This window comes from Paramormyrops kingsleyae, chromosome 17 (assembly GCF_048594095.1).
Source record: "Paramormyrops kingsleyae isolate MSU_618 chromosome 17, PKINGS_0.4, whole genome shotgun sequence".
In the NCBI taxonomy this organism is placed as follows: domain Eukaryota; kingdom Metazoa; phylum Chordata; class Actinopteri; order Osteoglossiformes; family Mormyridae; genus Paramormyrops; species Paramormyrops kingsleyae.
In genome coordinates this window covers 13086075-13099311 of record NC_132813.1, presented here as the reverse complement: position 1 = coordinate 13099311, position 13237 = coordinate 13086075, and the positions used below count along the sequence as shown (strand labels likewise).

The window sequence follows — 13237 nt, the reverse complement described above, 5'->3', positions numbered from 1 at the left end:
GGTAATGCTCCAGTAGGCGGGGAGGGGGAGGGGCAGACAAGGGTGAAATGCCATAATCCTACATGGCACCACAGAGACATCAGTCGGCGCCTGACTAACACGATGTGAGGGCCCCCGCTGCCTCACAGGCCCCCTGCTGACCCACTGTTTCCAGACCCCTTTGTCTGCCTGCGATCTTCTTCCTCCTGGAATTTCATCACAGCGCTCACATCCTCGGATGGCGTTAACGCCCTGATCACGGCGATGGCTGACAGGCACGTCTGTGCTTAAAAAGCAGCCATGTTTTCGCAGCGGGGAGCAGTGGCGTGTGGCTCTGTCAGGCTTCGTGCCCGTCACTGCCGGCTTGCCAGAAAGCAGGAGATCTGAGCTCCTCACATCACATCCAACCAGAGCGGTTCCCCCTAATAACGTGCAGCTTATTACAGCCATAAAGCTGCATCGCATTTATGTGCCCACAGGCCATGCTGAGTGCAGAGTCTCGGAGGGGGGTGTGATTAGCACGTTCACCATACATTCCGGGTTTTAAACAGCCCTCGCATCTCATGGCAAAGCCCCGGGTCACGTCGTCAGGCAGCCCCCCCATTTCCAGTGATTTTCATGCTTTTTTAAGCGTTTCTGATGGGCGCACATGTGCTGTTAGCACATCGTAATTATTTCAGAGTCGTCTGTTCGAAAGGCACTTCCTCGGGACCCTGCAATCTGTCAGGTTCACACCTTTGGAGGGATAACAACCGACTGAACGGATTTAGGTGACAGTTCCAGTGTTAACCACTTATTACAGGGTTAATTTTTTTAATGCTGCTATATTTTTAATGCTTTGTGTTGCTGGTGAGAACACAGTGCGTCTGTTTTATTGTTCAGCATTCTGCTCTGGGGTCAGATTATTATTGTTATTATTACGGACATTAATAGTAGTATTTGTATTATATGCTGAATATGACACCTGTATGCTATAGTTAGGCATGTTCATGCAGTACTGTCACAAAGCATCATAAAAACCATGTGCCCTATTTTCTTAACACATTTGCAGAATTGGTGTTTTTTTATATATAACTCTGACATAAGTGGATATATTTTGAAAAGAACAGTGATTTTCCCCAGAGAATGTGAACATAAATGTATAATTTGCTTGTTTCTATTTTTAGAAGATGCTGGTGTTCAGCTCTCTCACCTAAGCAGCCAGAAAATAACAATTCAGACGCTTCGGCTGTGATTCACCGTCACTCGGGCGATGTCGCAAATTATGGGATGTTCCTTGTCGGTGGGAAAGCGGGTAGCTGCGGGAATCTCACACAGCAGGAGTCACCGTGTCACGGAGGAGATCCCGTTTTTACTTGCCGTCAGACCCGCACACCTTGCCATGTGCGCTACACGCCGTGTTCGCAGTGGGTTGAGCTTTGTGCCTCCGTACCTGCAGGTGGCGCCCTCCATTCCCTGTCCCAGTGTGGTGACCTGTGGAAGCCAGCTGATCGCACAGGCATCTACTAACCAGCCTTTAAACTGCCCTGTCTATTGAACCCTCTTTTTCAGTATAATACTACGTACATATTTGCAAGTCTCATTAAGAACAGAAGCATTTATTTACTGGAGCAAACATTAACAGAAATGTCTGCATGCTCTTAACTTTGAATGAGGGTGCTTGTGTTTAATCAGCCCCCAAAGAGCCCATAACACCTACTCTTAAGCCTCGAGCTTCGGTTCGCTATTACTGTATTATTTCACATTATTATGTTTCAGATGAATATACAGTGTGGCTGTCGCTCACAACGCTTAGCAAATCACGTACTGTGTTGCTAACCGAAGGGGTATGGGTTCAAATCCCTGCGAGCCCCTGTAAATTTTAACCCTTCCTTCTATTGGAAGAGAGTCAGATAAATGTGAGGTAATCGCACCAGAGAAGTATACCACAGAGGTGTTTCCCATGGCGATCAGTACCATAAATGTACTTGGTAATTTCTGAAAATCCATTATGTTTCAGTGCACGATCAGGCTGAACTTTTGGCTCAGAATTTAAGCAAACTGCATGCTCTGACTCCTACCCTCCCAAATAAATTTACACCTGACTTGGTGATGCGACCATGACCTTTCCAGTCATGTCAGGCCGTTAGTGTCTGTTTCATGGAGACTTCCCCTGACCCTGTGTGCATTAAGCGTGTGATCCGCGTCTTGCCGCTGGCTGCTGACGGCCTGTTTAGCTCACTCCTGTCCTCCTAACAGCATCAGCGCCCACGTTCCGGCAGAGCCCGGTCCAGCTTGTGGCCACCCTTGGCAAGAACGTGTCCCTGAACTGCAAACCCAGAGCGTCTCCCAAACCCGTCATAACCTGGAGGAAAGGAGACCGCCGGATCCAACCCAGCAAGAGGTAGGCCGGGGCCTCGGCTCTGCTCGCATGATCGACCCCTCATACCGACCACGTTTCTGTCAGATGTCTGCCAATGGGCCAAGGACTATGCTGTGTGGAATACTGGAACTATCCATGGAAGTCAAATTTTGATGTTTGTGTTAAGACCACATCGCCGTCATTCAAGTGATTCAAAGAAATAATAATCAAAGTTAATGTCGCAGTATGTTCTACATTTTTTGCTAGCACTTTACATTAAGTGCACCTTTATAATGCATTCATAGAACATTCATAAGCAGCATGTAAGTATACCATAACATCCTGACATACCTTAACGGCTTTAATATAGGAGCTCAGTGCCTCAGTGGGCTCAGCCTCTGTGCCTGTGATCAGAAGGTCGCCGGCTCAAGCCCGGCCTTGGCACATCTGTGGGTCCTTGGGCAAGGCCCTTAACCCCCAGCTCCCTGGGCACTGCTATGGGTGGCTGCCCTTTGTGGGGGAGGTGTAAAGAGAATTTCCCCACGGGGGATCAATAAAGTATCAATTATTATTATTATTATACATTAATAACAAACATTATACAATAATACAGTGTTTCCCCTACCATTATATTAGGGGGGAGCCCCCACCCCAACGGCACCTCCCACCCCCCCTTGAAGGTCAAGTTAATTGTATTTAATTTTATTTTCTATATAGCGCCAGATCACAACAGAAGTCATTTAAGGTTACCTTTCCTGTAGAACAGGTCTATACATTGTCATTTTATTAAACAAACTAGCCTTATGTAATTTATCTTATTTACACAACAGCTTGTCATTTTTGTCTGTACACGGTCGCGCATCTACAAGTCTCCTCTGCTCTCTGTATCGTGCATGGCCGTCCCGGAACACAGGTGACACCCCCACACCCCACACTCCCACCAGCGGACAGAGACCGCGCGTCGGAAAATATGTCACGTCAACCACCTGAAAAGCAGACAAAAATATCCGCGTTTTTTTGACTGCTGTCATTAAAAGAAACACATGAACACCATGAATCCTGTCAGTGTCTGTCTGCCCCCCCCCCCCCCCCCCCCCCCCAAAGCTGTAAACCTAGGGGAAACACTGTAATAGATATTATAATCGGATAATGTGGTGTGTTAGGATGCCATGGTATACTTATGTCTTATGAATGCTTTATGAATGCATTATGAATGTGCAGTTAATGTAAAGCGTTAACGATTTCAGAAAAAGACCTCAGAGACACTATTTTATGGGCGGCAAAGGTCGGTAGCCTCTGATTCTGTTGGAGAACAAGGTGCTCAGAAATGTATCTGGTTTTACATTTCCAAAGCCCTCCTATTCCTAAATGCCGCCATTTTAATCCCAAAAGCATCATGCTCCGATTCCCACAATGCACTAGGGTTGTAGCTTTGATCAGTGCTGTTGTGTGCAGTCTGCATGGTCCCCTGTGCTGGTGCAGTGAAGCACATCCAGCCTGAGAACTGCGAGAAACTGTGAAATCACACCCTGTCACGAAACATGCACATTTTCAGACTTTGTCCTTGTTCCCAGAATCTAATTTTGCAATTATATAAGAATAAATAAATAATAAAATTGGTACAGCATTTTTCTTCTCTCATTATGAGAGCAGGAGGGTGAAGATATTCTTTATAGTGATAAAGTGAGATTATATGACGTGTAATGGGAGATAATAAAAAGGAATATTAGAGCAATTGTGAAAATTGGTATCTTATGAGAATTTATTGCCAGAATTACAGATTCGAGTGACATTGTAGCAGGGACTCTCTTGCATTCTGCAAAAAATGATGCAAGAACGTCACCTTTCTTTTCATTACCTAAAAACCATGTGAGACCATATATCTGTAGGTGGCACATAATTATACTGTAACTGGCAGGGACACCTAATGAGCTTTGAACTGTTGAACTCTTAGAAAGGCACATAAACTTTAAATCTATCAATTCTTGTTCGGTTTTTGAATAAAACATACTACATTGTCTAAGAGGATTATGGCTGCTGCCTTTGGAATATAATTAGAGACATTTGTTGGTCAGTGAGAGGGTCATTAATTTTTGCAGAATGTTATGGTTCTTAAATGATTAAGTGGCTGTGGAGTCATGAATCAGCATCTTCTGCTGACCTGCCTGCTGGAGAAACCTCATGCAGTGGAGTGGTCAGCAGAACCTGGAGCTCCTGTTTGCATGGAGACCTTACCAGAAACCACTCGGTTGTTCAGTTCTTTACAGTAGAGTATTTCTTTCCTGTCTTTCTTCCCTATTTTTTATTTGTCTGTTGGTGTTTTTTCAGCATTTCCCTGCCAAGGTTGGAAATTCTTTCTAATCTCCTGGATCTTCTTGAAAACAGCCCGTTTTCCATCTTAATTCTCTTAGTCGGTTACTGTATAGATGTTGCTGTCATGCTGCCCTCCTTGGTAGCTTTCTGGGCTCAGTAATTTATCTTTCCTGATTCTGGCTTCTCCCCTTTACTCTTTCCACTGTGCTACCTCTCATCCACTTTGATTTCTTCACCGCTTTCATTTCCATCAGGTTTTTCAGACTCCACTTGTATGATTGCCTTGAAAATTTTCCATGGTTCCTCTGGTTCAGGCCAGGCCAGCATCTCAAATTGGTTTCTGGAGTTTCCCTCCAAGGCACTGGGTACAGTCTCTAGGTCATTTCTTCTAAGCTGGATAGTCTCCCTCTTCCCTTTCATCTTCTCCTGGAGCCTTGCATGTACATAGTTCACCATCAGTTCCACAAATGTCCTCCAGGCCGAGTCTTTGCTACTCAAGTTCAGCTGTTCCATGATCCGGCACTGAGAATGTAGTCTGTTTGATTTCTGTGAACGCAAAATACAGGCTGTGTAAATACAGTTGTGCTCATATGTTTACATACCCTTGGCAGAATTTATGATTTCTGAACCATTTTTTAGAGAATATGAATGATAACACAAAAACTTTCCTTTCACTCATGGTTAGTGGCTGGCTGAAGCCATTTATTGTCAAACAACTGTGTTTACTTTTTTTAAAATCATAATGAGAACAGAAACTACCGAAATGACCCTGATCAAAAGTTTACATACCCCAGTTCTTAGTACCGTGTATTGGCGCCCTTTAACATCAATGACAGCTTGAAGTCTTTTGTGGTAGTTGTGGATGAGGCTCTTTACCTTCTCAGATGGTAAAGCTGCCCATTCTTCCTGGCAAAAAGCCTCCAGTTCCTGTAAATTATTGGGTTGTCTTGCATGAACTGCACGTTTGAGGTCTCCCTCCCCAGAGTGGCTGAATGATATTGAGGTCAGGAGCCTGAGATGGCCACTCCAGAACCTTCACTTTATTTTGCTGTAGCCAATGACGGGTCGACTTGGCCTTCTGTTTTGGATCACTGTCATGTTGGAATGTCCAAGTACGTCCCATGTGCAGCTTCCGGGCTGATGAGCGCAAATTTTCCTCCAGTATTTTTTGATAACTTACTGCTTTCATCTTGCCATCAATTCTGACCAAATGACAACAGAACCTACCCAAACGACCCTGATCAAAAGTTTACATACCCTGGTGATTTGGCCTGATAACATGCACACAACTTGACACAAACGGGTTTGAATGGCTATTAAAGGTAACCATATTCACCTGTGATCTGTTTGGTTGTCGGCGTGTATAAAAGGTCAATGAGTTTCTGAACTCCTGACAGACCCTTGCATCTTTCATCCAGTGCTGCACTGACGTTTTTTGGATTCTAAGTCATGGGGAAAGCATAAGAATTGTCAAAGGATCTGCGGGAAAAGGTAGTTGAACTCTGCCAGGGTTTGTAAACTTATGAGCATAACTGTATCAATTAAGCTGGTCCATGAAATCATATAATAAGCAATAAAGGAAGATGATTTTGCTTTCTTAAAGAATAAACTGAAATTCCATCCTTATACTGTATTTAATCTACTGTTCAATGCAAGTCAATTTGATTTTTGTAGCGCCTTTCACAACAGAGGCAGCCCAAGATACTGCACATGGGCTTGGGGCACAGCATCACTAAGATAGAATAATACAGGAACAGAAATAAAGAAAGAGAGAATGAATGAATGAATGCAGGCAATGGAGCAGAGGAACCAAAACCTTCCAAGGCAGAAAAATAACCTCTGGGGGTCCAAGGTCAACTGCCTGCCCAACCCCCCCTGGCCATGCTAACCTTATAGAAAAAGAACGAGTGGCCTTTCTTGCTAAACTACAGCTGTTCGTTGAGAAATGTTTTGTGAAGAGATTTTTTTCGTCCTTCTGTGTAATGACGATATAGTTATTCATGATGTGATGAATTGTGAAGTACTGAAAACTCTATTTTTAAGCAGAGTGGCCCACATACCAAAGATTTTGTGACATTGCACGGCGTCATGCGAGAAGGCAGGAGACTTGATAGTGAGAGCATCCTGCAGACCTCTCTGCTGTCGGCAGCTCAGCTGATTACCTCAGGCTGTGTAGTCAACATATATTTACACTAATTTTTGGGACTTTTTGTTTTCTAAATTGAAAGTATTAATTCCATTATTGGCCTCCTTTGAAACCTGATTCTTCTCCTCCATAGTAATTAACAGAAAAGGGTTTGCTCTGTGTTAAATAGTTTTGTTCCTGTTCACATTTGAGTGTTTTACAGTTGACCCTTCTGGATTGTGACTTTCCCCATCGCAGTATTGATATATCACTGGGTAAGAAATGAAATGGGAATTTTTTTCGGAGTTTTGCGAAAGCTGCAAACGAAATGCGAAGGCCGGAAGACTATGCAAAAACCTTAGTAACTTATAAATGCATAAAATACACATGCAGTGCTGATTTGGAGGACGCTAAGCATGTTTACAGCAGTGATCTCGCAGTGATCTCGCAGTGATCTTTGTATCTTGCATTTCTTGTATCTTTTCATTCTGCTCGCATGCTCACTGCGCACACCAAGGGGAGCAATAACTTTTCCGTAGTTTTTCCAGATAATGGGGGCCTGTGGAAGGATTGACTGTATGTGCTTTTTGTTCTATACGTCACACTTATTGAGGGTTACATCCCTTACCAGCTTGGACTACCATTTCATAATGATCTCTGCTACCTGAACGTGCTTGATAAGGTTCAGGATAAGGTTCACAGTGTATGCAAGGCTCATGTTGAGGACACCAGGCATTCAGAAGGCACTACAAGAGCCCCAATGAAATATTCAGCAACATTTCAGGGAAGCTGACAGAAGCCACACTTTCTTGTTCTCTCGTTTGATTTGATTTGTTTTCATCATCCTGCCGTCTTTAAGAGACTAAATCTTCAGAGGGGCTCTTCTTGGAGGGAACACTGCTTGTTTTTCTCTATGATTAAGCAGATATACATTGGTGAACTTCTCGCAGCGTGATCTATGTATAACTTTGGTCTCCTCTGTTACGGATCTGGAGTGACTCAGTTCAGCTTCAAAGCATAGTGTAACCTTTATGACATGCCAGTGTAAACCAGGCTCCTGTTACATTTAATATTCCCTTCTTGTAGTATTTTACTAATCTAATCAGTGTCAGAGCTGAAGCTGAGGTTCATCTTTCACGTTGCACTTTCTGAGCTGATAGTAATCTGATCATCTTTGATCTGTACTGTACTGGCTTAAATCACTATAGTAAGTTATTTAGATTCATTTCACGTTGTCACAAAGGACTATTTAAAGTCTCTGCTATCAACAGTGATTAGAGCTGGAAATATTTCACGATCAGACATTCAGCAGCATTCTCTGAAATTCCCGAGATATTCAACAACAAAAGAAGATGCTGGTCAAGATCTTTCACAAAAAAAGCTCAAAATTGCTGTGCTGGAAAATCAATTAAATGAATGTGTTCTGTTTGTGTTTCCCTTTAAGATAATTCAATTTGTGCTATATGCATTTTATTCACTTATAGTTTATAAATATTTACATATTAGAAATTTCGCAAGCAAATATTTGAAGAACTGAATGTTGAAACTGGGCCCGAGTATGTCGCTGATCTGTTTAGTGTGAAAGAGAACCATTCATTCCCCATCCATTCCCAGTCGTTCCCAATTGTTCCACAATAATTACCAGCCATTCCCCAACAGTTTCCCAACCATTGCCAGCCGTTCCCAGCTGTCGTCTTGTTCAGACCAAAGTTCTGTGAGTACAGGATTCCTACCTCTCAGCTGACTTCCTGGGCGATGGTGGTGCAGGAGGTAGTGCTACCGTTCGGCAACCGGAGGGTTGCAGGTTCGAGCCCCGGGTCCTCCTGACTCCATCGAAGTGTCCTTGAGCAAGACACTGAACCCCAAATTGCTCCCGGTGTTCAGGTTGGCGCCTTGCATGGCAGCCTCCACCACCGGTGTGTGAATGTGAGTGTGGATGGGTGAATGTGAGGCATAACTGTAAAGCGCTTTGGTACTCGTAAGAGTAGTAAAAAGCGCTATATAAATGCAGTCCATTTACCATTTACCATTTTTCCCACTGCAGTGTTCAGTGTAACAAGGCTTTGATGCCTTGAGTGTCCCTCACTAGTCAGGTTTGAAGGGGACACACTTTTCTAGGCTCCCTATTCTGGCACCTTTTTTTCTAGCCAGGGTACTCAAAATAAGTGTTTTTACACTCGCCTCTGGGCATTATGGGATGCATAATCATCTTAGGAGATGCCTACAGTGTAGCGGGTCCAAAGGCAGCTCTGGACCTCTCTGTGCATTTGCCGTCCATGGTGATGTGTGGGTCTCCGCCAGACGGCCCCCATCCTGCTTTCCAGAAGCACCCTTCAGATGTAACGTTGAGTGGTCCATGTGTTTGCGTGTTCAGTGCCCTGTAGCCTGCCTGTACCCGGGACTGCTTCCAGGTCTTTACGATAAGTGTGGAATCCCCTCCTACTTTATAACGTACCTAAAACTTTCTGCACTGTGAACAGCAAATGATGCTTAGTGTCAGTTAATTTTGCTTATTTGCTTAATGACTTAACTAGTTGTCCTAGTTTTTTGTATGAAAGCTGTGAATGGTTAACTTTGAATGGTTATCTATGGCAACTACATCCATAACTACCACACACCATTAGCACTACACCTTTAAACAGCCTGCTGTAGCTACCTCTGATGTTTCATAGGCATTGGTTGTGAGTAATAGGGTTTAATAAGCTTCTAATAAATTAGTGATTAGGGCACTGGTTACCTCCCTACAAGTGTCTACCCATAATGAAGTGGCAGCCTAATCTCAGACGTTTGCTTATCCAGAAGCCTGCATACCAAACATGAACATTAAGTTACTCTGCCATGCAGTGAGTTTCCATTTAATGTATTAATAATAAATTCTCTAAATAAGGCAGCTGATACACTAATATCTCAGGGAGGGATGATTTATGAACTTTTTGCAGATGCAGGCTGCGTTCTGCAGGCGGAAGAGGGTGGTATTGTTCCATCATCTGTCTTTCATGCCAAGACTCCTAATAACATTTAACTTGGATTAGATTCAAGACCACGTTCAGCCCACAGTCTGGAAAGATAAAGTTAAAATGGGCATAAATTCCCAACAAAGACCATGTATAGTGGAAGCGTTTAGTTTTGCAAAGCTGCAAATCTCATGCCGGCTCCTCTGAGAAGAGGCCCTTGCGTCTGAATCCACACCCATGGTTCCGTCCGCAGGACTCTGCTGCTTCGGAACAACACTCTGCGGATCATCAACTCCAGCCGTGCCGACGAGGGCAGTTACGTGTGCCGCGCTGAGAATCAGTTCGGATTGGCCGAGATGACGACGATCCTCTGGGTCAAAGGTATGCGTGTCTCCCCACCCTCCAAGGCGTATGGAACCCGGGGCCTGCGTCACAGCGGCCTCTTAAGCGGGGTTACATCACATGTGACTGACGTGTGTCTTTATGCCACCACCGTTTCGCGAGGAGTGTTGAAAGGCTCTCGCCCCCCCGCCCCTCCAGAGGCCATGCGTGTGGAGGTCAGTCCGGCCCGGGTGGAGGTGACGGTCGGGGAGAGCGTGGTCCTCACCTGCAAGGCCGTCCATGACCCCTCCTTGGATGTCAGCATCCTCTGGATGCGCAACCGCCAGCCCCTCAACTTCCACCAGCAGGGGGGGCACTTTGAATTCATCCAGACAGTAAGTGTTTGAACATCAAGATACGGCCTGTGTTGAACATCATGATATGGCCTGCATTACCTGAAAGTTGAACTTGGGTGATAATCGTACAGTAAGAATCCAAATCATGGATTAGTCCAAACCATGCTGGAATTATCCGTCATAAGCACCAAACTCATTTTGAAAGTGTTTTAAATGATTCAGTAAAATACCATTCAATTCCAACCTATTCCAACCAATAAGCTGGTCACTCGGTGACTGTGACTATTTATACTCAACTGGTTCATTGAAACAAAATCTTGGTCTGGATTTGTATTTTCTGAACCTGAACTTTCCACCTTTGAACATATAAAGACATGCACTCAAACATACAGTACATATAGCACAAAGACAGCACTGAAAGGTCACACAACATGGGGATATTGTAATTAAGAATACCTAGAGTGGATTATGAAGAACATCTTTTAAATCAAACAGCCAATCTTTCAGAGCCAGTACGGTGATATTCCACGCACAGATTGTAGCTGGTAAAGCTAAATTCACCGCAGTAGTAGTTTTTTCAATTGAGGCTATGTCATAATAAAGCAGTAACCATTCTTACCATTTCAGAAGCATAAACCGTTTACGATAACCTTTTTACAGTAAGTGCTCCCTTTTAAAAAGAAAAACACATTTGACAGCTTTCCCTCACCTCATGTGGAAAGATACACTGTTGACAGGGATTAAAACATTGATCTAGAATCTTGCTGGGAAAATGACATACATTTCACCTGCCGTGACAATGTCCTCATCTTCTGCTGGCTTCTGCAATTCACAGTGATTGTACTAGGCTCTGATAAAGGTGCCATTGGACAAAATAATCCCCCCTTGGTGGGAGATTTTCGACTGGCTGACATCAACGGGGGGGTGTGTTAAGCATTTTATTAAGGCTGGAATATTCCAGAACTTAACTTGCTCGTCAGTGATAAATGAACGCGGACCTGAAACAGCTACAGTATGGTTCATAGTACAAGAGTTCCAGAGAGGCCTTGGATTTCCTGTGATCAGCATAAATGGCTGGAATTTAGGACAATGGGTGGATCGTGTTTACAGAAGTATGGTTAAAGATCTAACGATGATTCGGATGCAAGAAGGTAATGTTTGGACAGCAAAAAATGATGTATAAATTCCTGGAGATTAGTGGGTAACTGAACCTGAAGATTTTAATGAGTCCAGATTGAAGCCTTGTCTGTTCTGAGGCTTTGGGGAAACAGGCTGTAGTGTTTAACCTCATAGACGGAGATTGCTTAGAGATCAAATAAAAAGCATGTTCTGAATCCAGGTGCAAAATGCCAGGCTTTCGTGTTAATTCAGCCACCGCTGCCAGTTTAGCTCTTCCTGCCCATGGCTGCCTCAGCGGGGACGCTGGGGACATGAGAACAGACATGAGCGGCGAGCCAAAGATACTGCCTTTGTAATTCTAATCAGCCGGCAGCCTCGCTGGCTGCCTGTAAACCTTCAGGTTCCCTCTGCATAGGCCACAGAGCTTGTCAGCTCGCGAGAGGCAGGACAAGACGACGAGGACAGAACAGGAACTTCAGCTCTAGTAGCGAGAGCGATGAAAAGCCAGTTAAAAATGTTTATGAATGGTGGTTTTCAAAGACAGTTTAATCTCTGTGTTGCTGTTTTCTGATTATTTATTTTTTGTTTTGTGTTTTTTTTTACACCCTCACCACACTCCGCACAAACGCAGCAATCTTCTTCAGCTGATCTGATGATTAGGAACGTTCTTCTGAAGCATGCTGGGAAATATGGCTGCCGCGCCCAGACCAGTGGAGACACGGTCTTCGCGGAAGCCGAACTTCTTGTTCGAGGTGAGCCTGTTATCTGACGCTAGCAGCTCTAGGAAATCCCCACCTTCCATGCGGCGGCTTGTTCATGGTCTCCTTCCGGCACGCTCACTTGGGAGCTGCGTGGCTTAAATGCCTGACCGAACAGATAAGATTGAAACTGCAATTTTAAGAATGAGATAAATCCCTCTGAACAGTGCACCTGGCTCAGTCAGTCTGCAGGTTCATACTGTTTTACTGAATAATGGCTTTGCTTTTATTACAAACAGAAAGTTATGCTCCTGTCCATTTTTTAGTGCTGAATTGCTAAGACAGGAAATCAACACAGTAGTATCAGTCGTTCATTTTCTGATTCTATGGGTTTGTTGTAAAACTGTTTTACGGGGGTTCGATGTGTACCATACTACACTGTGAAAATTTATGAGCAGCCAGATGGGAGGGGGGCACAGTGGTGCAGTGGTTAGCACTGTCGCATCACACCTGAGGGAGCAGAGTTTGATTCTCTTCCGTGGCTCCATGTGCGTGGAGTTTGCATGTTCTCCCCGTATCGTTGTGGGGTTTCCTCTGGGTGCTCCACTTTCCCCCCACAGTCCAAAAACATGGCACGATTAGAGTTACCAAATTTCTCATAGGGATGTGTGTGAGTGTGTCCTGTGATGGGTTGGCGTCCCATCCTGGGTTGTTCCCTGCCTTGCGCCCCTATCCTCAGAGGTGGACTCCAGATGCCCTGTGACCCTGAATAGGACGAGCAGTTACAAAAAGTGGATGGATGGCTGGCCGGACAGACAGACATGAGTTGACATGTTTTGTTACTATAGCAACACTTGATAGATATTAATGAATATTAATGCCAGTGTTTACCGTCTTTCCACTGGTTGTCATTAACTGCAGCAGCTGGTAGATTCCCCTTGACATCAGTTCCCTCTAGAGAACTTGAACATTCACTGATTCATAAAATGAAAACGCAAAATTAAACATCCTTAATGATTCGGGTGTGCAGC

General features: G+C 44.3%; 1 protein-coding gene and 1 long non-coding RNA gene across 10 annotated transcripts in view; one reads left to right on the top strand and one right to left on the bottom strand.

Annotated features, from left to right (window-relative positions):
* The window catches only part of cntn5 (contactin 5), a 159423-nt gene that overhangs the window by 131283 nt on the left and 14903 nt on the right, over positions 1-13237 (top strand). For all 6 annotated transcript variants that reach the window (XM_023807274.2, XM_023807275.2, XM_072701282.1 and 3 more), the window contains 4 exons: positions 2218-2362; positions 9966-10093; positions 10253-10428; positions 12140-12260. In XM_023807274.2, the coding sequence (XP_023663042.2) occupies positions 2218-2362; positions 9966-10093; positions 10253-10428; positions 12140-12260 (570 nt within the window). The remainder of the gene's footprint in view (positions 1-2217; positions 2363-9965; positions 10094-10252; positions 10429-12139; positions 12261-13237) is intronic.
* Positions 4065-11282, bottom strand: LOC111841499 (uncharacterized). 4 transcript variants are annotated; one of them, XR_011983243.1, is made up of 4 exons: positions 11099-11282; positions 10320-10455; positions 5423-5560; positions 4065-5179 (listed from the first exon to the last, which is right to left on the bottom strand). It is a non-coding gene; the product is annotated as an uncharacterized lncRNA (long non-coding RNA). The 4 variants fall into 4 exon arrangements; XR_011983245.1 differs by having other exon boundaries at positions 10320-10488; positions 11171-11282; XR_002837695.2 differs by having other exon boundaries at positions 11171-11282.